Here is a 16,217-nt window from a genome sequence, read left to right as displayed (position 1 = left end):
CGTTAGAGACCAGGGTTTCAGTTCTGTTTTCAGAGTAGTTTTGGGTTATATGTGGGGTATATTTGTATAAGATGTAAGGTCTTCCTTATCGAAGAGGCCAAATAGTACGTCGCTCCATGGAAAATATTGGTAGTTATGTTCCACTTAACATGGGTGGTCCGTGGTCAATTGTTTGGAAAAATATAGGCAAGATGGAAGCAAAGGAAATACACAGCCGCTGTGGAATTGTGAACTAAAAATCGCCAGGTCTCTTAACTTTAGCAGTATTTATATGTATTAACACTTACCCCTTCAACAGTACATATACAAGATGTACAGGGCGATGGGAAGGCGGACTCTCCCACAGCTACCGATCTGCCGGCGATGAGGCAGCCCTGCGCAGAGCTCTCGCGCCACGCTGATAGATCCAGTTGTGGTAGCGATGCGCATGATACGCGGGGGTTCCTGTGAGGAAGAGGAATATTGTAGAGGTTTAAAAACATTGTTGAAGATGGAACAAGATGTATTTGGGTTATATTATATTAGTGGCGAGCGCTGACGTTCACTGCGCAAAAGTGAGTTATTGGGTCCTTTTGTTGGTATGAAGTGAAGGGCGCGATACGATAGGATGCATAAAGCAATCCCCAGTCTTCTGAGAAAATATGAAAGTATTTACATAGGTACACGAAGTTCCCATAATTTTTCTGAGGTTTATGTCTTGAGAGTTTTTTGTAGGTTATTCCTAAATTTTCGGTTTCTTTTAAGTACTCCGATAATTATTGTGTCAGATACTTACAAGAAGTTGCTAGGCAAATCAAAGGCGGCCCTCTGTATGTCTCCGGGATGGTCAAAGTTGTCACACATCAGTTTTGATAACGTTGTCTTTCTGATCTCAGCCAGTTGCTGTTCCGTGAAGCGAGCCGCTGGGTTGTCGTTTTCGTACCTGGAAGAGTTCAAACATCGTACATTTAATATGATCCTCCTAAATTTTGGGATGACTATATTTTTTTCTGTCCATTTAAATCTGAAATTCTCTGAATGGGAGAGCTCTTATTCTTGAAATAGGTCTTGTATGACGATTGTCAGGACCTATCTGAGCAGAGACTGAGGTGGATTGATAACTTTCAAATGTTATAAAAAGGGGTCCAAAAAAGAAAATATATTTGTTCTTACCAGAATCGATCACATTTCCTAAGCTGTCTGAACTGTATGGCGATGATGCAAGCGAAGGTAGGTCCGACCAGACCTCCCTGCAGGGGCCGCTCGCTCATACCACCCGGGAATAGATCGATGTCGTCCACTGTCGCGTAGATGCGCTTGAACCTGAAAATAATTTTAATATGTATTATCATAATTTGTATTCCTTGAAATGTATTGTTTTCCAGAAAAACTATACACTCTCTGTTATGTTTAGAAAAAAACTAAAGTAAAAAGTTCTTTTCTTTTTACACATTCTATCCTTCTATCTCTTTTTTGTTCCAACTCTTCCATAACGGGCCTGGAAGAGAATTTCCTATGAAATATGCTGTTGCCTTTGTAATTTTTATTTCTATTTGTCTCCTTGTTTGTGTTCTTTGTGTAACTAGGTATGTACATAAACTGTTAAATAAATACTTTTTGGTTATCATACCTGGCAATAACTTCATCAGGAATTTCCCTCGCCAGATCTTCGAAGGTAGTCGCCCTCTTCAGATTACAAAGTGCTCTGTAGTTGTTATAACTCGGTATACCATGGTCTCTCGCTCTTTGCACGTTCAAGGCAATCAGGTCGATACCAGAGAAGGGAATGCGACGGTCTTCAAACAAATGGTTTGTGACTTCTCCCGTGATGAACTGGTCGAGGGTTTCCATGGGAGTTGAGGCGAGACCACGCATCAGCTCGTCTACCATTGGTGGGTGCTGGAATTATAATTGTTTATTAAGAAAGATTTTTTTTAATTTAACTGAAGAAGAAATGGAACTTATTGCGATGGTTATTAAAGCCCTGATAGATTGGAACAATGTTCGTCATAATAAAGCACAATTATGGTAGATTGCACTATGTAGCTCAATTACAGTGGGCTACACTATTTAACCATTATATCATTTTAGTAACCGAACCATTTTCAGTTAAAATCGCCGATTTGACAATGGGCTTCAAGTACATGGCTGGTTATAGTTCGGCTATCGTTAAAGTTAAATGGTACAAACTACCCTTAAATAGCAATCATCAATAATCGTCGATCTCAAAAGTGACTTTAATTCAAGTCATTCTTATATCCAAGATTCTATTTTGGACATTTCTATCTAGAAGATATCAGGTATTTTCAAGATACTTACAGACATGAACATATCAGGCCTGAAGAATCCGTCTCTCAATAGGATCGGGGGCTCGACAGGCTGGAAGCTCGGCGACAGACGAGGTAGATGAGGACGCAGTAGCGAGTGACCGAAACGGAATGATGCTGCCGCGAACTCTGTTACGATGGCCGGGTTGCAGGTAGGAGAGTATTCTTTGTAGTAGCCTGGAAGAATTTAGTTTATCGGTTAGAATTTAAACTGCCTTATAATGTGATTTGTAGCCATGGAATAAACTCAATATGAATGGGAATGGACGAAATAGCCAATGCGAAATAAAATAGCTGCAGTCCTGTAAAACTCCACCACTACGGCTGACTTTAGACGAAGACTGTATTCCGCCGACAAAATAACTAATGTTGCAGGTTCAGGAGTTTGGAATCAACCATTATATTACAACGACGCTTACAAAACTGTCGCCAAAAGAGTATACGATGCCTTATTTAGGCATCATCATTTAGGCGACTAAAAATTGTCTTCATCCAAACTCTTCTTATAATCTGGATAACATACTTTCGGATCTTTAATTAGTCTTACCTGAAGGCAACAGCTTCAATCCATACAAATTGACAGCGTTCCAGGACAGCAGTCTTGGTAAGAACTCGTTATAGATGATATGTGTGAATGTAGCCGCGAGGATACGACGCGTGTGCTCGAACAGTTGGTCGGCGTCCCAGTGAGGGTTGACTCCTCGAAGACCTTCTACGATGCGGTTGTGTTCGCGCATGAAAATTGTGTGGATGGCTGTTAGACCTGGCTGTTCGGAAGCTCGGCCATCACCTGAAAATGAAGTGGTTTTAAAGTTTTCATTCATTTCATTTTAAGGTAAGGATGAATAAGTTAGGTTTGCCCAAAAATGTTTTGGGCAAATCTATCCAATTTACAGACATTCATATTCATTGCGTTACATTAGTACCTACATAGAGTGAGTACCTATATAAGGAACTAAGGAAGTACAACGTACAACTGGGAGTACCTGTGGGTAGTACATAAGGTAGAGTACATCATGGGAGTAATAAGAGAATACACTGGGGACATTAGGGGTACATTATGGGAGTAGAATAGGATAGTATTTAAGGGAGTCTATAAGGGGAGTGCATAAAAGAGTATGTAGGGAAAGCAGATAAGGAAGTATTCAGACGTAGAGGTATAAGTGGATTATATAGAGATAGTAAATAAAGCCAGGAAATTGCATCATCTGTCTTAATTTAGGAAATTTATACACACTCACCAGCGATAAAGCAGAATCCACTAGGCGCCTTACACTCAGGATGACTGTCACTCCTGGGCAACAATTCTCTTCCGTTATGAGGGTTAGTGGTAGCGTTCAGACGACCGTTGAAGCCGCGGAGTTTGCGCACAATGCAAGGATTCTCGCCGTAGATGACTGAGGCGTCAATGAAAGCTGTGTTCTGGTTGACTTGTTCACGAGGTCCTGAAATGTGAAGTTTGGGGGTCAATTAAAAATAATTATTATAACAATAGTTTTAGCCACTCAAAGGGGGTCAGCTTTAAGAGTCATTGAATTAGGAATAAACTAAAAGGTTTTTTTCTCCATACATGTCTCATTTCATAAAGACCTCATACGAGAAGGAATTCATAAAGACTTTACTAATCAAGGGACAATATTGTAATGGATGATCATAACTCTACACTTCTACAGTCTACAGAAAAAAAATCGAACTGTTATTTCAATATGTGCTAACCAAGTTGCTGTTGTCCTGGCAAACTCCTCATGAAGGGGAAGCAGAGCCTCTCTCCTGACGTAACGTTGACTTCAGGGTAGTAGTGATCTCCTCGCGGCACGGGGAACGGGTTGCACTCCGGATGTACCGTGCGCGGGGAGTCGCAGGAACGACAATCAGGAATTGATTCGTGGAAACCTGAGTAGAGAGAAAATGTTCAAAATGGTGGCAGAAAGAAAAAGAACAGCCTGAGAGTACTAACACACGAGTATATACTTGTAAAAGTACTCATTGTACCTATCCCCAGTTGTGTATATCCTATGTGGTGTATAAACTTGAGTTATATTTATGACCCAAAGGACGGAAACCAAGTTTTCTGAGTACCTTGAAAAGACAATGTTGTGAATGCTGGAAACATCGAAAACAACTGCAAAATGTTCTTGACTACCGATTTTCACGATAAGAATCTGAAAATGTGATTACTACAGATAAAAAGCCTTACCTTTATGGATGGGCGTCATAGTAAGTTCGTGGTCGAGGAACTGAGCGAACTGCATCGTCATCAGTGTATAGCGAGTGTGTAAGTTGGAGATATCCGGGTGGATGACGGTGGACACTACTCTAGGAGACGGCAGGGGAGTGCCGGTCACTGAGTTGATGCGGGGACGACTTACACCTGGAAAGAAGAAGTCAAATCAGTTATATTGAAAGAAAAGTTATAAGGATCTGAGATTTTGAGGATACTAAAATTAAGGTGCTTTTTCATAAGAGAATACAAAAATAATAAACAAGAATGTACCTTACAAAGAAAAACTAAGTTCCAGCTAAATGGGATCGAATCGAATGGGGTCGTTTGAATTTTGAAATAATTTTTTAAACTGGTTTTTTAGTGGTTATATCCTAGTTTTGCAAATAATGATTTCTTCTAATTATCTTGTCAATGGTAACTATAGTATTATGGTTAACTCACCATCTTCATAAACAGGGGGCAGCAATCTTGCGAAAGTCGTCAATCCTTTGCCCAAGTTAGGGTTCCTCAAATTATTACAGTATCCAGTGTAAGTTCTGAAGGGATTATCAGGTTCACAAGCACCCTTGTCATCGCATTGGGGTTCAATGATGGGTCCCGACTGGTCGTTGCCAAGGAAACCCGTGATGTCTACTGATTGTAAGGAGTCCACGAAGTCTGAGGTACCGAAACCGAGTGAGTCGTCGAAGATCTGACGTTTACGACGGTGTCTGGAAAATAACAAAAAATCAGTTGTAGGTACTTGGATCATGAAGGTCCGAGTGTTTGAATACTTGAATGGAGCTGTAAGAACAATTACAGTTCAGCTTTATACTTTAAATTTAATTTAGAAATAATTTATGCTTTGAAAATTGCTAAGAATTAGACTTAAACGGTTTGGAATCTTACCCGCTGTTGATAGAGTTGATGAGCTCGTTAGTGGCGAATTCCAAGAACAGGGATGTGTTAGCGAGTTTCAGAGCATATTTGTTGGCTTTTGAGAACGACGCTGCAGTTCCTACTGGTGACTTAGGGTCGGCTCCACCACCTGAAACAAATGAAGTTAACATTTAGCAAGATTTCCTAAAAACGGAAGCTTATATCTCATACCATAATTTACTTTTCAATAGTATATGCTTTGGTCTATCAGGACATCAGGATGATCTTTATATAACTTACGTGCTTCCCACAACATGTATTCCAGTTTCTTCCTATCAGCCATCTCTTGTTTAGCCTTCTCCAATGCAGTAGCGAGCATATCTTGAGACAGTCTTTCAGCGGCCTTAGCTCCGCTCTCGTCCCTCCACGCAGAAAGTTCTAGACGGTTGTGTTGAGAGCAGTGTTGGGCGGCGTTCCTAGGAAGAAAATAAGGTTTAGTTAAATAATTTTCGAAAATTTTACATTGTGATTTTGCCAGAAGGATAGTTAGTTGGTTGGCCAAAAGAAGACTATTTTTATGACATTAATGTTCTCAAAAATAACACTTACAAGTAAGGATCCTCTCTAACGAAAGCCTTGGGTTGGACGCTGGTTAAAGTATCTTGAGCAGCGCACAAAGTTCCAGCGAGAGACACTTTCCTGATGGCTCCGAGCTGATCAGGAGATAGGGAAGAAGGAGGCAAATCGTTTTCATACCAGAACCTGCAATGTAAAAGAAAGTATAGTATATTAGATATCGAAAGTAAATGAGATGACTAAAATATATAACTAGACATGTGGTAAAAATAATTTACCTGTCACTCTTCTTCAAGTTAGCGAACTGCAGTGCTAAAACGCATGCGATGGTTGATCCCACAACAGCTCCGGACGCTGGTTTCTCCATAGCACCTCCAATCATTAGTTCCACATCGTCAGGACTCCTGGAAACAAAAATACATTTTTAACCTACTTTAAAAAGGAAGTTCTCAGTCTCGCGATTATCTCACGTTTGACTGAACCAATTTTGATGTGGTTTTCAGCATAATATTTCTCAGAGTCAGGAGGTTTGGGTATGTGGTTGTTGAAGTTCATATTTGTGAAAAAAGTTTGTCCATATTCCATAGTACATACTAGTTCACTTGTGCTACTATTGGTACTATTATTTTTTGCGTAGGTAGGGTTGTATGAAAATAAGTCTTACCTGTACATGCCAGCCATCATTTCCTGCTGTTTTCTATCGAAGCCCATTTTACTGAAGTCTCCGAAAGACTTGATGGTTGCCATAGGCTCACACATGCGCAGTGCCCTCAAGTATGAAGACACTCCATGGTCACGAGCCCTGTTGAGATCCCATTGTGCTGAGGCTGGGAAGTGAGAGACGTGTTGGGCGCTGGTGCGAACTAGATGTTCTAAAGTGGCTGTTGTGTTAATCTGAAATGGAGGAGATGGGATTGAGTACTTGAATAGTTTCTTAGGTCATGGATTAAATGTCTCAAGAGAGCTGAATTTTGCGGTCTTTCTTTAGAACTGATCGAATATTTAATGACCTCATTACTGGATCTCGTTAAAAAAGTAACGTTTATCTATCGATCTTCCTCGATTTTTAAGAGAATGAGATAAAATTAGGCAGAATTGCAAAGGGTACCGAGTTATTTTACTTACCAGTTTCTCATTCATCATGGCGTGGAAGATAGGAGCGACTGCGACGAGTTCCGAGTAGACACCGGCACGGATTGCACTGGAGTAACCGCGCCAGAAGCCAAGAGATGTCAATTTTAGCTCAGCTTTAGCCATGCCAACCTGAAATTGATAACTGATATAAGGACTTTTCTTCAGCCCGAAATATGCCCCAACAACAGGTTGCTAAATAAACAAAATAGAATACTTAAAGGAAACTAAACGAAACACGCTTTTTGTAACGTTTTTTAGCTAGTAATGTATTGTCATCAGAACTCAGAGCATAATGTAAAATTTCATCCTAATCAAAGGGAAGGAAAAACCGGGAAGTGGGTCAAATTAAGACTCCAAGATTTTCGTACGTAGGTACATATAGGTAGTTACCAAATGAAGCTAATATAAGCGTGTTAAAATCAACGAAGTAAGTTGTACCCCTATGGAACCAAATTATCAATTTCTCAGATATTTTTTGTGCTTACCTCTCCCAAAAGTACAGGTAAGAACTCATTAAAGGTGATGTGCTGGATGATAGCCGCCACCGCTCGTCTGGTCTCCAAGAACAGGGTAGTGTCATCCCAGAACGGGTTCAAAGTATATAGCTCGCCGGCAATGCGGTTGTGTTCAGAGAGTAAAGTCTTGTATAGAGGGGCGGTTGGTGATCCGTCTTTGCACCTGAAAGAAAATAATAACGGATTATGTTCAACAATCAACAGGACAATTGTTTTTTTCTTTTGCTTTGCTTCACTCTAATATAGGTTGACGATAGATAAAGCAAGAGACGCGACCGTTAACTTTTGGATTAGGATAACTAGGGCATGCTACTTTATGTCGTAAAACCCGTGAACTTTTCTATACAAGTACTTCCGATCGGACTTTAAACTGTTACACACTTCCTCTTGCACATAATTTTAAATAAGTTTTACATAACCGAGTACAAAAACCGCAATGTCGGCACCACTGAGCCGAGCTCATCTGTTTCCTGACACACGGCCTTCCCACAATCGTTTCCATCATCTGCACTTCACAGCTCACGCACCCATCGAGTCAATAGATGCCAATGCAAATATGTAAAAAGATTGAAATCTCTATGTGGGAATGCAAATCATCTCAAGGTTACTTTGTCGGCAATATTTGCATACAATCCATTTTGTGACGACACCTAGGAATTCTATCTTTGTTTTGTGTTGAGGGCAGAAACCGTTCTTTGTCAGAATTTTGCGGGTAATGTTGAATAGCTTGAGCAATAATGTTGTCAGATTTAAATAAGAATGGAGATAAATCTTATCAAATATTTTTGACTTGAAAAAAAAAACAAGTTGTTCCGTCATTTTGCTAGTTTATTTTTAAGGCATACGAGATTACATAATAAGTATAATATTTTGATTTTAAATAATTTTGCATAAAAAAACACGCTGACTCGCTTGTAGACACAGGTGTGGTGCGGTTATTGACAAGCTTACATAATTCGTCAATATTATTATTCAATCGCAGCATCAGTACATCGAAAAAAACTTTCTTATGGTTGACTAGTATTCGGTACTCGAGGTTTTAATTGAGAAGAGAAATAAAATATTTTTAATAGAGCTGTACCTATTTTGAGAACAGTATTTTGAGAACACATAGGAAGTGGTGAAGGGCGGGCGTTTTGGGGGCTGTCTTTTGTTTTGACGTTCGAAAAGTGCTGATTTTCAGCCTACTTTGAATAAATGACTTTTGATTTTTGATTTTGATTTTGAGCCGCCATGACCCAAATCGATCGGATAAAATAAGACATTAACATTTTAATTTTCGGGAAAATTTTGTGTCTTTCGTTTTGTTACGTATTTTCTTCGTAAAACGCACTCCCATTAGGTAGGAACTATTTATAACGTAAAGGAATGAATAACCATCCATCACCTTTTCTGTATTGTGACTGAGCTTTATGAACAAGTATGTATGTAGGTATGTACGACCAATAGTAAAGACAATGACTGTACAAGTCGATTGAATAAGTACCAAACTATGGGAATAGTTCACACATTAACCACTGTTTCTATAATATCTATGATCGGTATTGTATGGGAATGGATTCAATGATGCAATCTAATTACTGGTTTGTTTTCTTCCGTGTTTGTACTCACATTTTGTATTGAAGGCTTTATTTGATTAAGTGGATACCGATCGGAGATCAATAATAATTATCATGTATGCATAAACGATTTGTTGTTGTGTAAGATATAACATCCTATTATTCTAATCTTCGAACAGCCTTAGGCTATTATAAAAACGTGTCTAAAAGGTATGGTCATCAGTTATTAGGTAAGTACATAGTGCACTTTATAGGTATGCATTATTTTGATATCGTTTTCATAGGAACACTTTTAGCTTTTAGTTTTGCCTCCATGGGTACTCTTTATTTATACTTAGAAATCGTATAAAAAACTTCTCAACAGAGAGGAAATCTCCCTGTATATCGTAGATAAGTTTTTATGTAGTTTAATACTTACTTGCGGCATGATTCCAAGTCAATTTTGCCAGCGTCATAGAGTCTCAGAGATCGGAGCTCCTTCTCCGAGCTGCCGTACAACGCAGACCCATCGAGGAATGATGTCGCCATGTTCATTTGTTCACGGCGTTCTGTTGAAGAGAAACTAACATTTTATAAGATGTCTTAAAGCTCGGAAAGTTATTTGCAGCTATATGATATTTTCTTTGATTGGCGATGTTTGACTGTCTATTTATGTAATTTCAGAGGACATCGTCTCGTTAAGACAGCAGAGCTTAGGACTGTAGGATTGTTCCAAAGAGTCACAGGAACATTGTGGGTTTTAGTCAGTAAGAATCTGACACTCTCTCAGCTGCACCCACAGTGAGAGGGATATTTGATAACTTCCCACGAAAAAAAATAGCGTAGCTTGCCCTGTATGAGAGCCATTAACGATAAGCCTAATAACGCGTAAATTAAATTGTGGATTCAAATACATAATTCATAAATCCAATTGTCTGCGAAAAATCGTAATAAAAGTTTTGTTTTAATTTTACAAGTAGGTATAGGAAGTTCAACACTTGTCCCAAAGTTAATGAACTAGGAACAAAATCAAGATAGGCCGCTCATGTAGCCTTGATCGCCGCCTCATTTCCTCAAGCAATTCGACTGGCCAGTCAACATTTTTGCCGCATGTTAGGCGCAAGATTATGTCAACGTTACAAAATTAAGAAACATTCACTGGTTGACTGAAACCTGTTGGCTTGTCAGAATCACTTCCTAGTGAAGTGCAACGTTTCGAACGAGCTGTGAGTCGCCGCGCGGAACGCTGGCTACGAAATTCTGATGGCTATGAATATTCATAAAATAACATACTATTACGATATTTTATGACACGTGAAGTTGACTTTCGACAACTTGTATGATAACATAGATTCATCAAGCTGGACATTTTGTGAATGATGTAAACTAATACGGCCTACGCTTGCTACGTAGGTAGTCCTGTTTGGTACTGATTAACATTACATTATAAACAGACTAGTAAAATATGTGGATTTGTGATTAAATAGCTGGTATTATATCATAAATATTTTAGAATTTATATCTATTTTAGCTGCTGTTTGGTGTATGCGAGATTTCAAAGGTCTCAATACATACCAAAACCGCAAGAATCGATGTTCCTTGTGGGTGCGGAACGAACATACTCGCATGTGGCTCCTTTGCAATCCTATAACAATAAAATATAAATTAATTATAAAATATACTTACATTATAAAATAAAATAACCTATCATTATAATATGCTCATAAGAAGGCACGTGCGTACAACAAAAACAAAAGACAGTCAAACAAATAAAGAATCAGTTACGCAACATCAAATGAGGTGTAAAACAGAGATCAATTAAAAATAATTCAATTAATTTTATCTATGCCAATATCGAATTACGTATTACTAAAGCGTCGAATTACCGAAGCTTTAATTTTATCGCCTGTACCAATGTACAGTAAACTGCACATCAGTGGTAACTAACATGCACCTTAACTCGATTGTAATAAGTACGATTTTCCTATAAAACTATTACCACTGATCTGAAGTTGACTGTACCTACGTACATTCCATGCGAGAATTAGATTGATCGGATTACGCGTCACAGATTATAACTACCTAGATTTAATACAGACCGGTTAGATGACTAGGTCAGTTAGTGATTACGTTGATTATACTGCAATGTACGTTCATTAAAATTCTGAGTTTAATATTATTGAATTTGAATAGATTTGATGAATAAAGTTTATGAGATTGGTATATTAGCATGCATTTATACTTTTAAATACAAAAATAGGATTAGCTAATCTTTATAGTTTGAACATAAGAAACTTGTGAACGTTTGTTCTATACTGTGGCTTTTAAATTATCTATGGAAGATGCTAGCTATAATTGCATTTATATGCACATAATTATTTTAAGCTGATTTTAATTTAGATAAATGTTATGTATGCGGTCAAAGCTACGTTAATACAACGAAGTTATGAAGAACTTTTCGTATTACCGTATCTAGTTTACCTACCTATTTATAAACTTGTATCACAGTACCAAAAATTTGAATTACTCAATACAATATCACATGAGTAATGTACTTAAAATAAGCACATTAACAACGTATATACTCTGTACTTAACTTTCCCTTACATACGACATACGAGACAATATAGTCTTATCTCTGAAAACTATAAAAGGAAGTATCTCATTACGTTTGTATGACGCAAATGATGCTAAGGGCCACCGTAACAAATGATTATCATTCTTAAGGCTTTGTGTAGGTGTTAGAATTAACGAGCCCTTAATATAAGACGGATTAATTCAGATCTTTATCATTATGAACAGTTCATAACATATTACATTCACTTTATACAGTAATTAACTTGTGTTCAGGCAATTGTTTCTGCCACGAATGTACAGCTAATGCTTTTAATAAATGTAATTAATGCTTTTGATAAATCATTGCAATTTCACCGTCAAAATGTTTGCCTTGTTCAGCCATTGTATATCAATTGTTTCGCTAATAAACTACATAATAGATTTCATTATTAAATTGTTTGCAAACAAAAAGGGCTTTCGATAACGACGTTAATTATACACGCTACAGCAACCTTAAGAGACAATGGTAATCACCATCCGTCGCTAACAATTGGTATAATTAGCTGTCTCCTCTATGATATGCAAAGTAAGCCTATAAGGAACTGAGATCTGCTTGCAAGCCTGTTACTTCATTATAGCTTTCACTGCGACCGCTACATACGTAACCTTTCTATGCTATGACGACGACCCCGCGAACTATCACGAATGTTACGAAACACAGCTTTATAAAAATCGCTTGTTATCGATCCGGTTATTATAAAAGCATGGGTTTTGTTTGAATATGCATAGTTTTCAACAGATTAAGTACTTAGACTTCCAATGACAGAGCGCGTTAAGTCTGGTTTTGACCGCGTGAACTCAATTCCTTTATCACGTATTTTGTTCACAAGGGTAATACTAAGTATTACCTATCCTTGTTGGACATCTGACTAATCCAAAATTGACAAAAAGTTTCTTGGTTATGAGTAATACAGGATTTTACAAGCACGATAGGTACGTTTTCTTTTTTTGTGCGGTTTAGCACGTTTAATTCAAATATTTGTACGAGTGACCGCAATGCAAAAAAAACAAACCACTTTTAGATTTGATCAAGAAATCATGTATTGTAGGTATAATAAGTATTTAAGTACGTATGGCTATGAGAGCTTCATTCAATTACAATAGGATCATGGTCTAGGTCCTGCTACAAATAAAGATAGAGAAACTTTCTCGTCTACCCATAGTGCAGTCATTGAAGAGCCTAGACGTAAATGATTGATAATAATTGTAGATTGTAGTGTGACATATAAACTTCGACTAAAACGGTTCATTAGTTGACTTTGTGCATATGACAAGGACATTTGTAAAGTTCACGGGTAGCAATAGAATCGTTGTAATCATGCCCCAGTAAGTTATTATTGTTATTAACAATGTAATCAACTTAATTGGTAAAGTCGCGGCCAAGTTCAAGTTGGCAGTCACTAAAAAGCCGGTCAAGTGTCTGATGGGTCAATGTCGAAGGTCCAATAAGTGGTGCCTTTTAAATATGTGTACTACCAAGATATAACGTGAGAAAAACAACTGAATATTATGGTTTTTGGTCAACTGCCTACGTGATAAATAAGGGAAAAATAATAAATATTAAAAAACTTCAAGATTTTTGCAATCTGGCCATAAACATAAGAGCAGAATTTCGCTGATTGGATGGCAGCATCATTAGTCGGATGATTACGCGGACATTGAATGGGTGTCAAGTTGCGCCACCATCCGTTCCTCTTAACAAAAAGCATGCGTCCGCTGGCCTTCGCTTCGTTGTACACGACGATGTGTGATTTAGCATCCTGTCTTACCCACGTAATCGATTCTAGGTTCTACTGAAACGAATTCATTGAAATGGAACTTGAATGAATCATTGAACTCGTCAAGAATAGTTATTGGCATAGGATCATTTATTAATCATAAAAGGATGCGCGAACGTGTCATTTTATACAATTCTTTGTTAAACCTTGACCTCGCATAGTTTATATAAACATTAACATTAAAACGAGTTACGTTTTTGTTGTATTTATTGCGTCTAGTCTGGCTGAAGATTTTTTTACAATTGCCAGTATGAAACGTCTTTCCATTATTTTAAATCACTATACACTCAAGTTATTCGACATAGTTCAAGGAGTACCGCAAGGTGACATTCTGTTGCCACCGTTACTTCTGAGAGTAAACTTACTTTGTTTCCGTTGGCTGTGCTTATCAAGTCGTCCATGATGAGCTGGCCCCATGCTGCTAGCATGCTGGTGACATAGTCGTTGTCAGCTGACGAACTCAGCTGTGAAGCTGCGTGGATTGCTAGCGCCGGCTCCGGCAAGTATGGTGGTGATTGTGGTTGAGACACACCTGGAACAAATGAAGATAGGCTTAGAATTTACTTCTTACTTTAGGGGTTTTATCAACTTGTAATGGATAGTTTATTTAACTTAGTCGGTCCTAGGTATTCATGGCTTCACTGATAGACTCTTTGTTATTAAGATATTGGTGAAAAAGCACCCTTTGAAGAAACGCTTTTCTATTATCTGTAGATACTGAACTCTTCCTTAACTATAGACTTTCAATGAATGTTCTTGAAAGATTGTTACTTTTTAACGTTCTCTTCCTTCAAGAAACCTATTCAACCTTCACTTACATAAATAAAATTACGAAATAAGTAATTATGCCAACAAGTCGAGCAATAATCATTAATATGTTAAGTATGGAGATATTTACCAGGTATTAGCATCTTCATGGATTATCGAATCCTTTCAAAATGCATCAATTAAACCTAATATTACTTTGCTCTGATTTTAAGCAATAAGCGTAATTTGGATTGAGAATGAATGTAGATGCTGGTGCAAATTACTATGGTGGATCAATTAAATATATCGAATCTAAATCAGCCGCATATTTTCGAAACACCTAAACTAATAATTGTAATGAACATAAAACATCATATGTACATATATTCTTTGAGTAGAATCATGTGTAAAGTATATCTAAGTGTTTCCTTAAAGACATATGTAGCAAACCTCTCTAAATTAGCGCCCAAGATACAGGCTTTGGCTAGTTTGGGGCTAATGATAACAGAAAATGTACCTTTTTTTGGAAATAAATTTCTTATTCTTATTCTAAATAAAAAGAAAAGAAGATTTAAGTAACCAATATTATGACTGGAAAGTCTTAAATCAATATCAGAACACACACGTTTTTTTGGACACTATTGTATTTACAGGCTACAAATCATAAAAGTACAAATACCATTAATTTGTAGTTAAGTAATGTACAGAAAAAACATCGACAGATTAATAACCATGTCCGATCGGTACTAAGCAGCAATTAATTCATTTCGTAGTAGATATAGTTAATATATTGCTTCAGAAACAGTTAACTTCTATTGTTTGTGATGCGTTCGCTTCCGCGTCTCGAGCGAGACAAATCACCCACGTTTAATTAATGGTTATCAGGTTTCATCTCTATGGTATGTTTCTGGTTTCGTTTTCTCTTAAATTTTGGTCTTAAAGGTTGCGACATGGAGGTCTTATCGTGTCATGATTTGAGTATGAAAATTGTAGAAATTTTATGTATGGTAGGTAATCGTGTAGATTTCCTAAGCACTATTTTAAAAAAACGTTTCTAAACAGGAGTTGCGAGCTAATAAGGAAGTAATTGACCGCTTGCCAAAAATTAAAACAAAAATGATTCAGTTATTAATATCAGTATCCGAAATTAAGATTGCAACACCGGGTAGCAACAGAAACTGAAAAAAGCTCATAAAAACGAATCGATTTCAAAACAACTTAGAATTATTTATCTCTATTTGTCGGCATGACATAAGCAGATGTGCATTTATACACAAATGAATATTCTGTCTTCAAGAATCCTGCGAATCGTATAAATTACGATTGCCGTGTAAACAGATGATGCAAATTTAAGATTAGAAGCTGTTTCTATGATGCTCTATGTTATATAATCAACCTGTTTGATATTATTAATGAACAGAGTCTATCGAACATCGAACTTTTTAAGCGTACACAACGCTTTGAAGAGTTCAAATGTTCGGCAATGAACCGAGAAGCTAACACTTAAAAATAAATATTGAAATGTTCATAATGTTATTCATGATTACTAATTCATTTCCGCGATTGCCTTTATTATTTGCAATATAAAGGCCGTGAAAAGAAACCGTATCCAATAGCATTTCTACAATGAATAAGGCTTTTATAGGTTCGTGACTTCTGATCTCAATGTGACCTTAACGAGATCGAGTCTCTGAACTGTGCGAAATCCGGTAGGTATAAGGTATTCAGTTGATAGATATTTAAATAACTGAGCTATTATAAGATAGTCTAGCCTCACAAACAATTGAATAAATTAACCTTATGATTTAGAATTTAATATTTTTTTCATACTTTTAGTTTTCCTCGCTAGTTGCCTATTTAACATTTAAATAATACCTATAGGTAAGTTTGGAATTTAATACAAGCTTTAATTTAAGCGACTTGGC

The 16,217-nt window shown here is 37.3% G+C and overlaps 1 protein-coding gene across 1 annotated transcript in view; it reads right to left on the bottom strand.

Moving 5' to 3' along the window:
* LOC110376705 (heme peroxidase 2) overlaps nt 1-16,217 on the bottom strand; it is a 38,541-nt gene that overhangs the window by 1,936 nt on the left and 20,388 nt on the right. The window contains exons 4-23 of the mRNA XM_064038309.1: nt 13,911-14,077; nt 10,727-10,796; nt 9,591-9,720; nt 7,584-7,776; nt 7,090-7,227; nt 6,629-6,858; nt 6,243-6,368; nt 5,998-6,150; nt 5,689-5,864; nt 5,419-5,557; nt 4,972-5,240; nt 4,504-4,677; nt 4,023-4,199; nt 3,548-3,751; nt 2,854-3,096; nt 2,299-2,483; nt 1,610-1,878; nt 1,153-1,302; nt 776-922; nt 288-444 (exon numbers count right to left, since the gene is read on the bottom strand). Of these exons, the coding sequence (XP_063894379.1) occupies nt 288-444; nt 776-922; nt 1,153-1,302; nt 1,610-1,878; nt 2,299-2,483; nt 2,854-3,096; nt 3,548-3,751; nt 4,023-4,199; nt 4,504-4,677; nt 4,972-5,240; nt 5,419-5,557; nt 5,689-5,864; nt 5,998-6,150; nt 6,243-6,368; nt 6,629-6,858; nt 7,090-7,227; nt 7,584-7,776; nt 9,591-9,720; nt 10,727-10,796; nt 13,911-14,077 (3,497 nt within the window). The remainder of the gene's footprint in view (nt 1-287; nt 445-775; nt 923-1,152; nt 1,303-1,609; nt 1,879-2,298; nt 2,484-2,853; nt 3,097-3,547; nt 3,752-4,022; nt 4,200-4,503; nt 4,678-4,971; nt 5,241-5,418; nt 5,558-5,688; nt 5,865-5,997; nt 6,151-6,242; nt 6,369-6,628; nt 6,859-7,089; nt 7,228-7,583; nt 7,777-9,590; nt 9,721-10,726; nt 10,797-13,910; nt 14,078-16,217) is intronic.

This window comes from Helicoverpa armigera, chromosome 2 (genome assembly GCF_030705265.1).
Source record: "Helicoverpa armigera isolate CAAS_96S chromosome 2, ASM3070526v1, whole genome shotgun sequence".
Taxonomy (NCBI): Eukaryota; Metazoa; Arthropoda; class Insecta; order Lepidoptera; family Noctuidae; genus Helicoverpa; species Helicoverpa armigera.
This window is presented reverse-complemented; position numbering and strand designations above follow the sequence as displayed.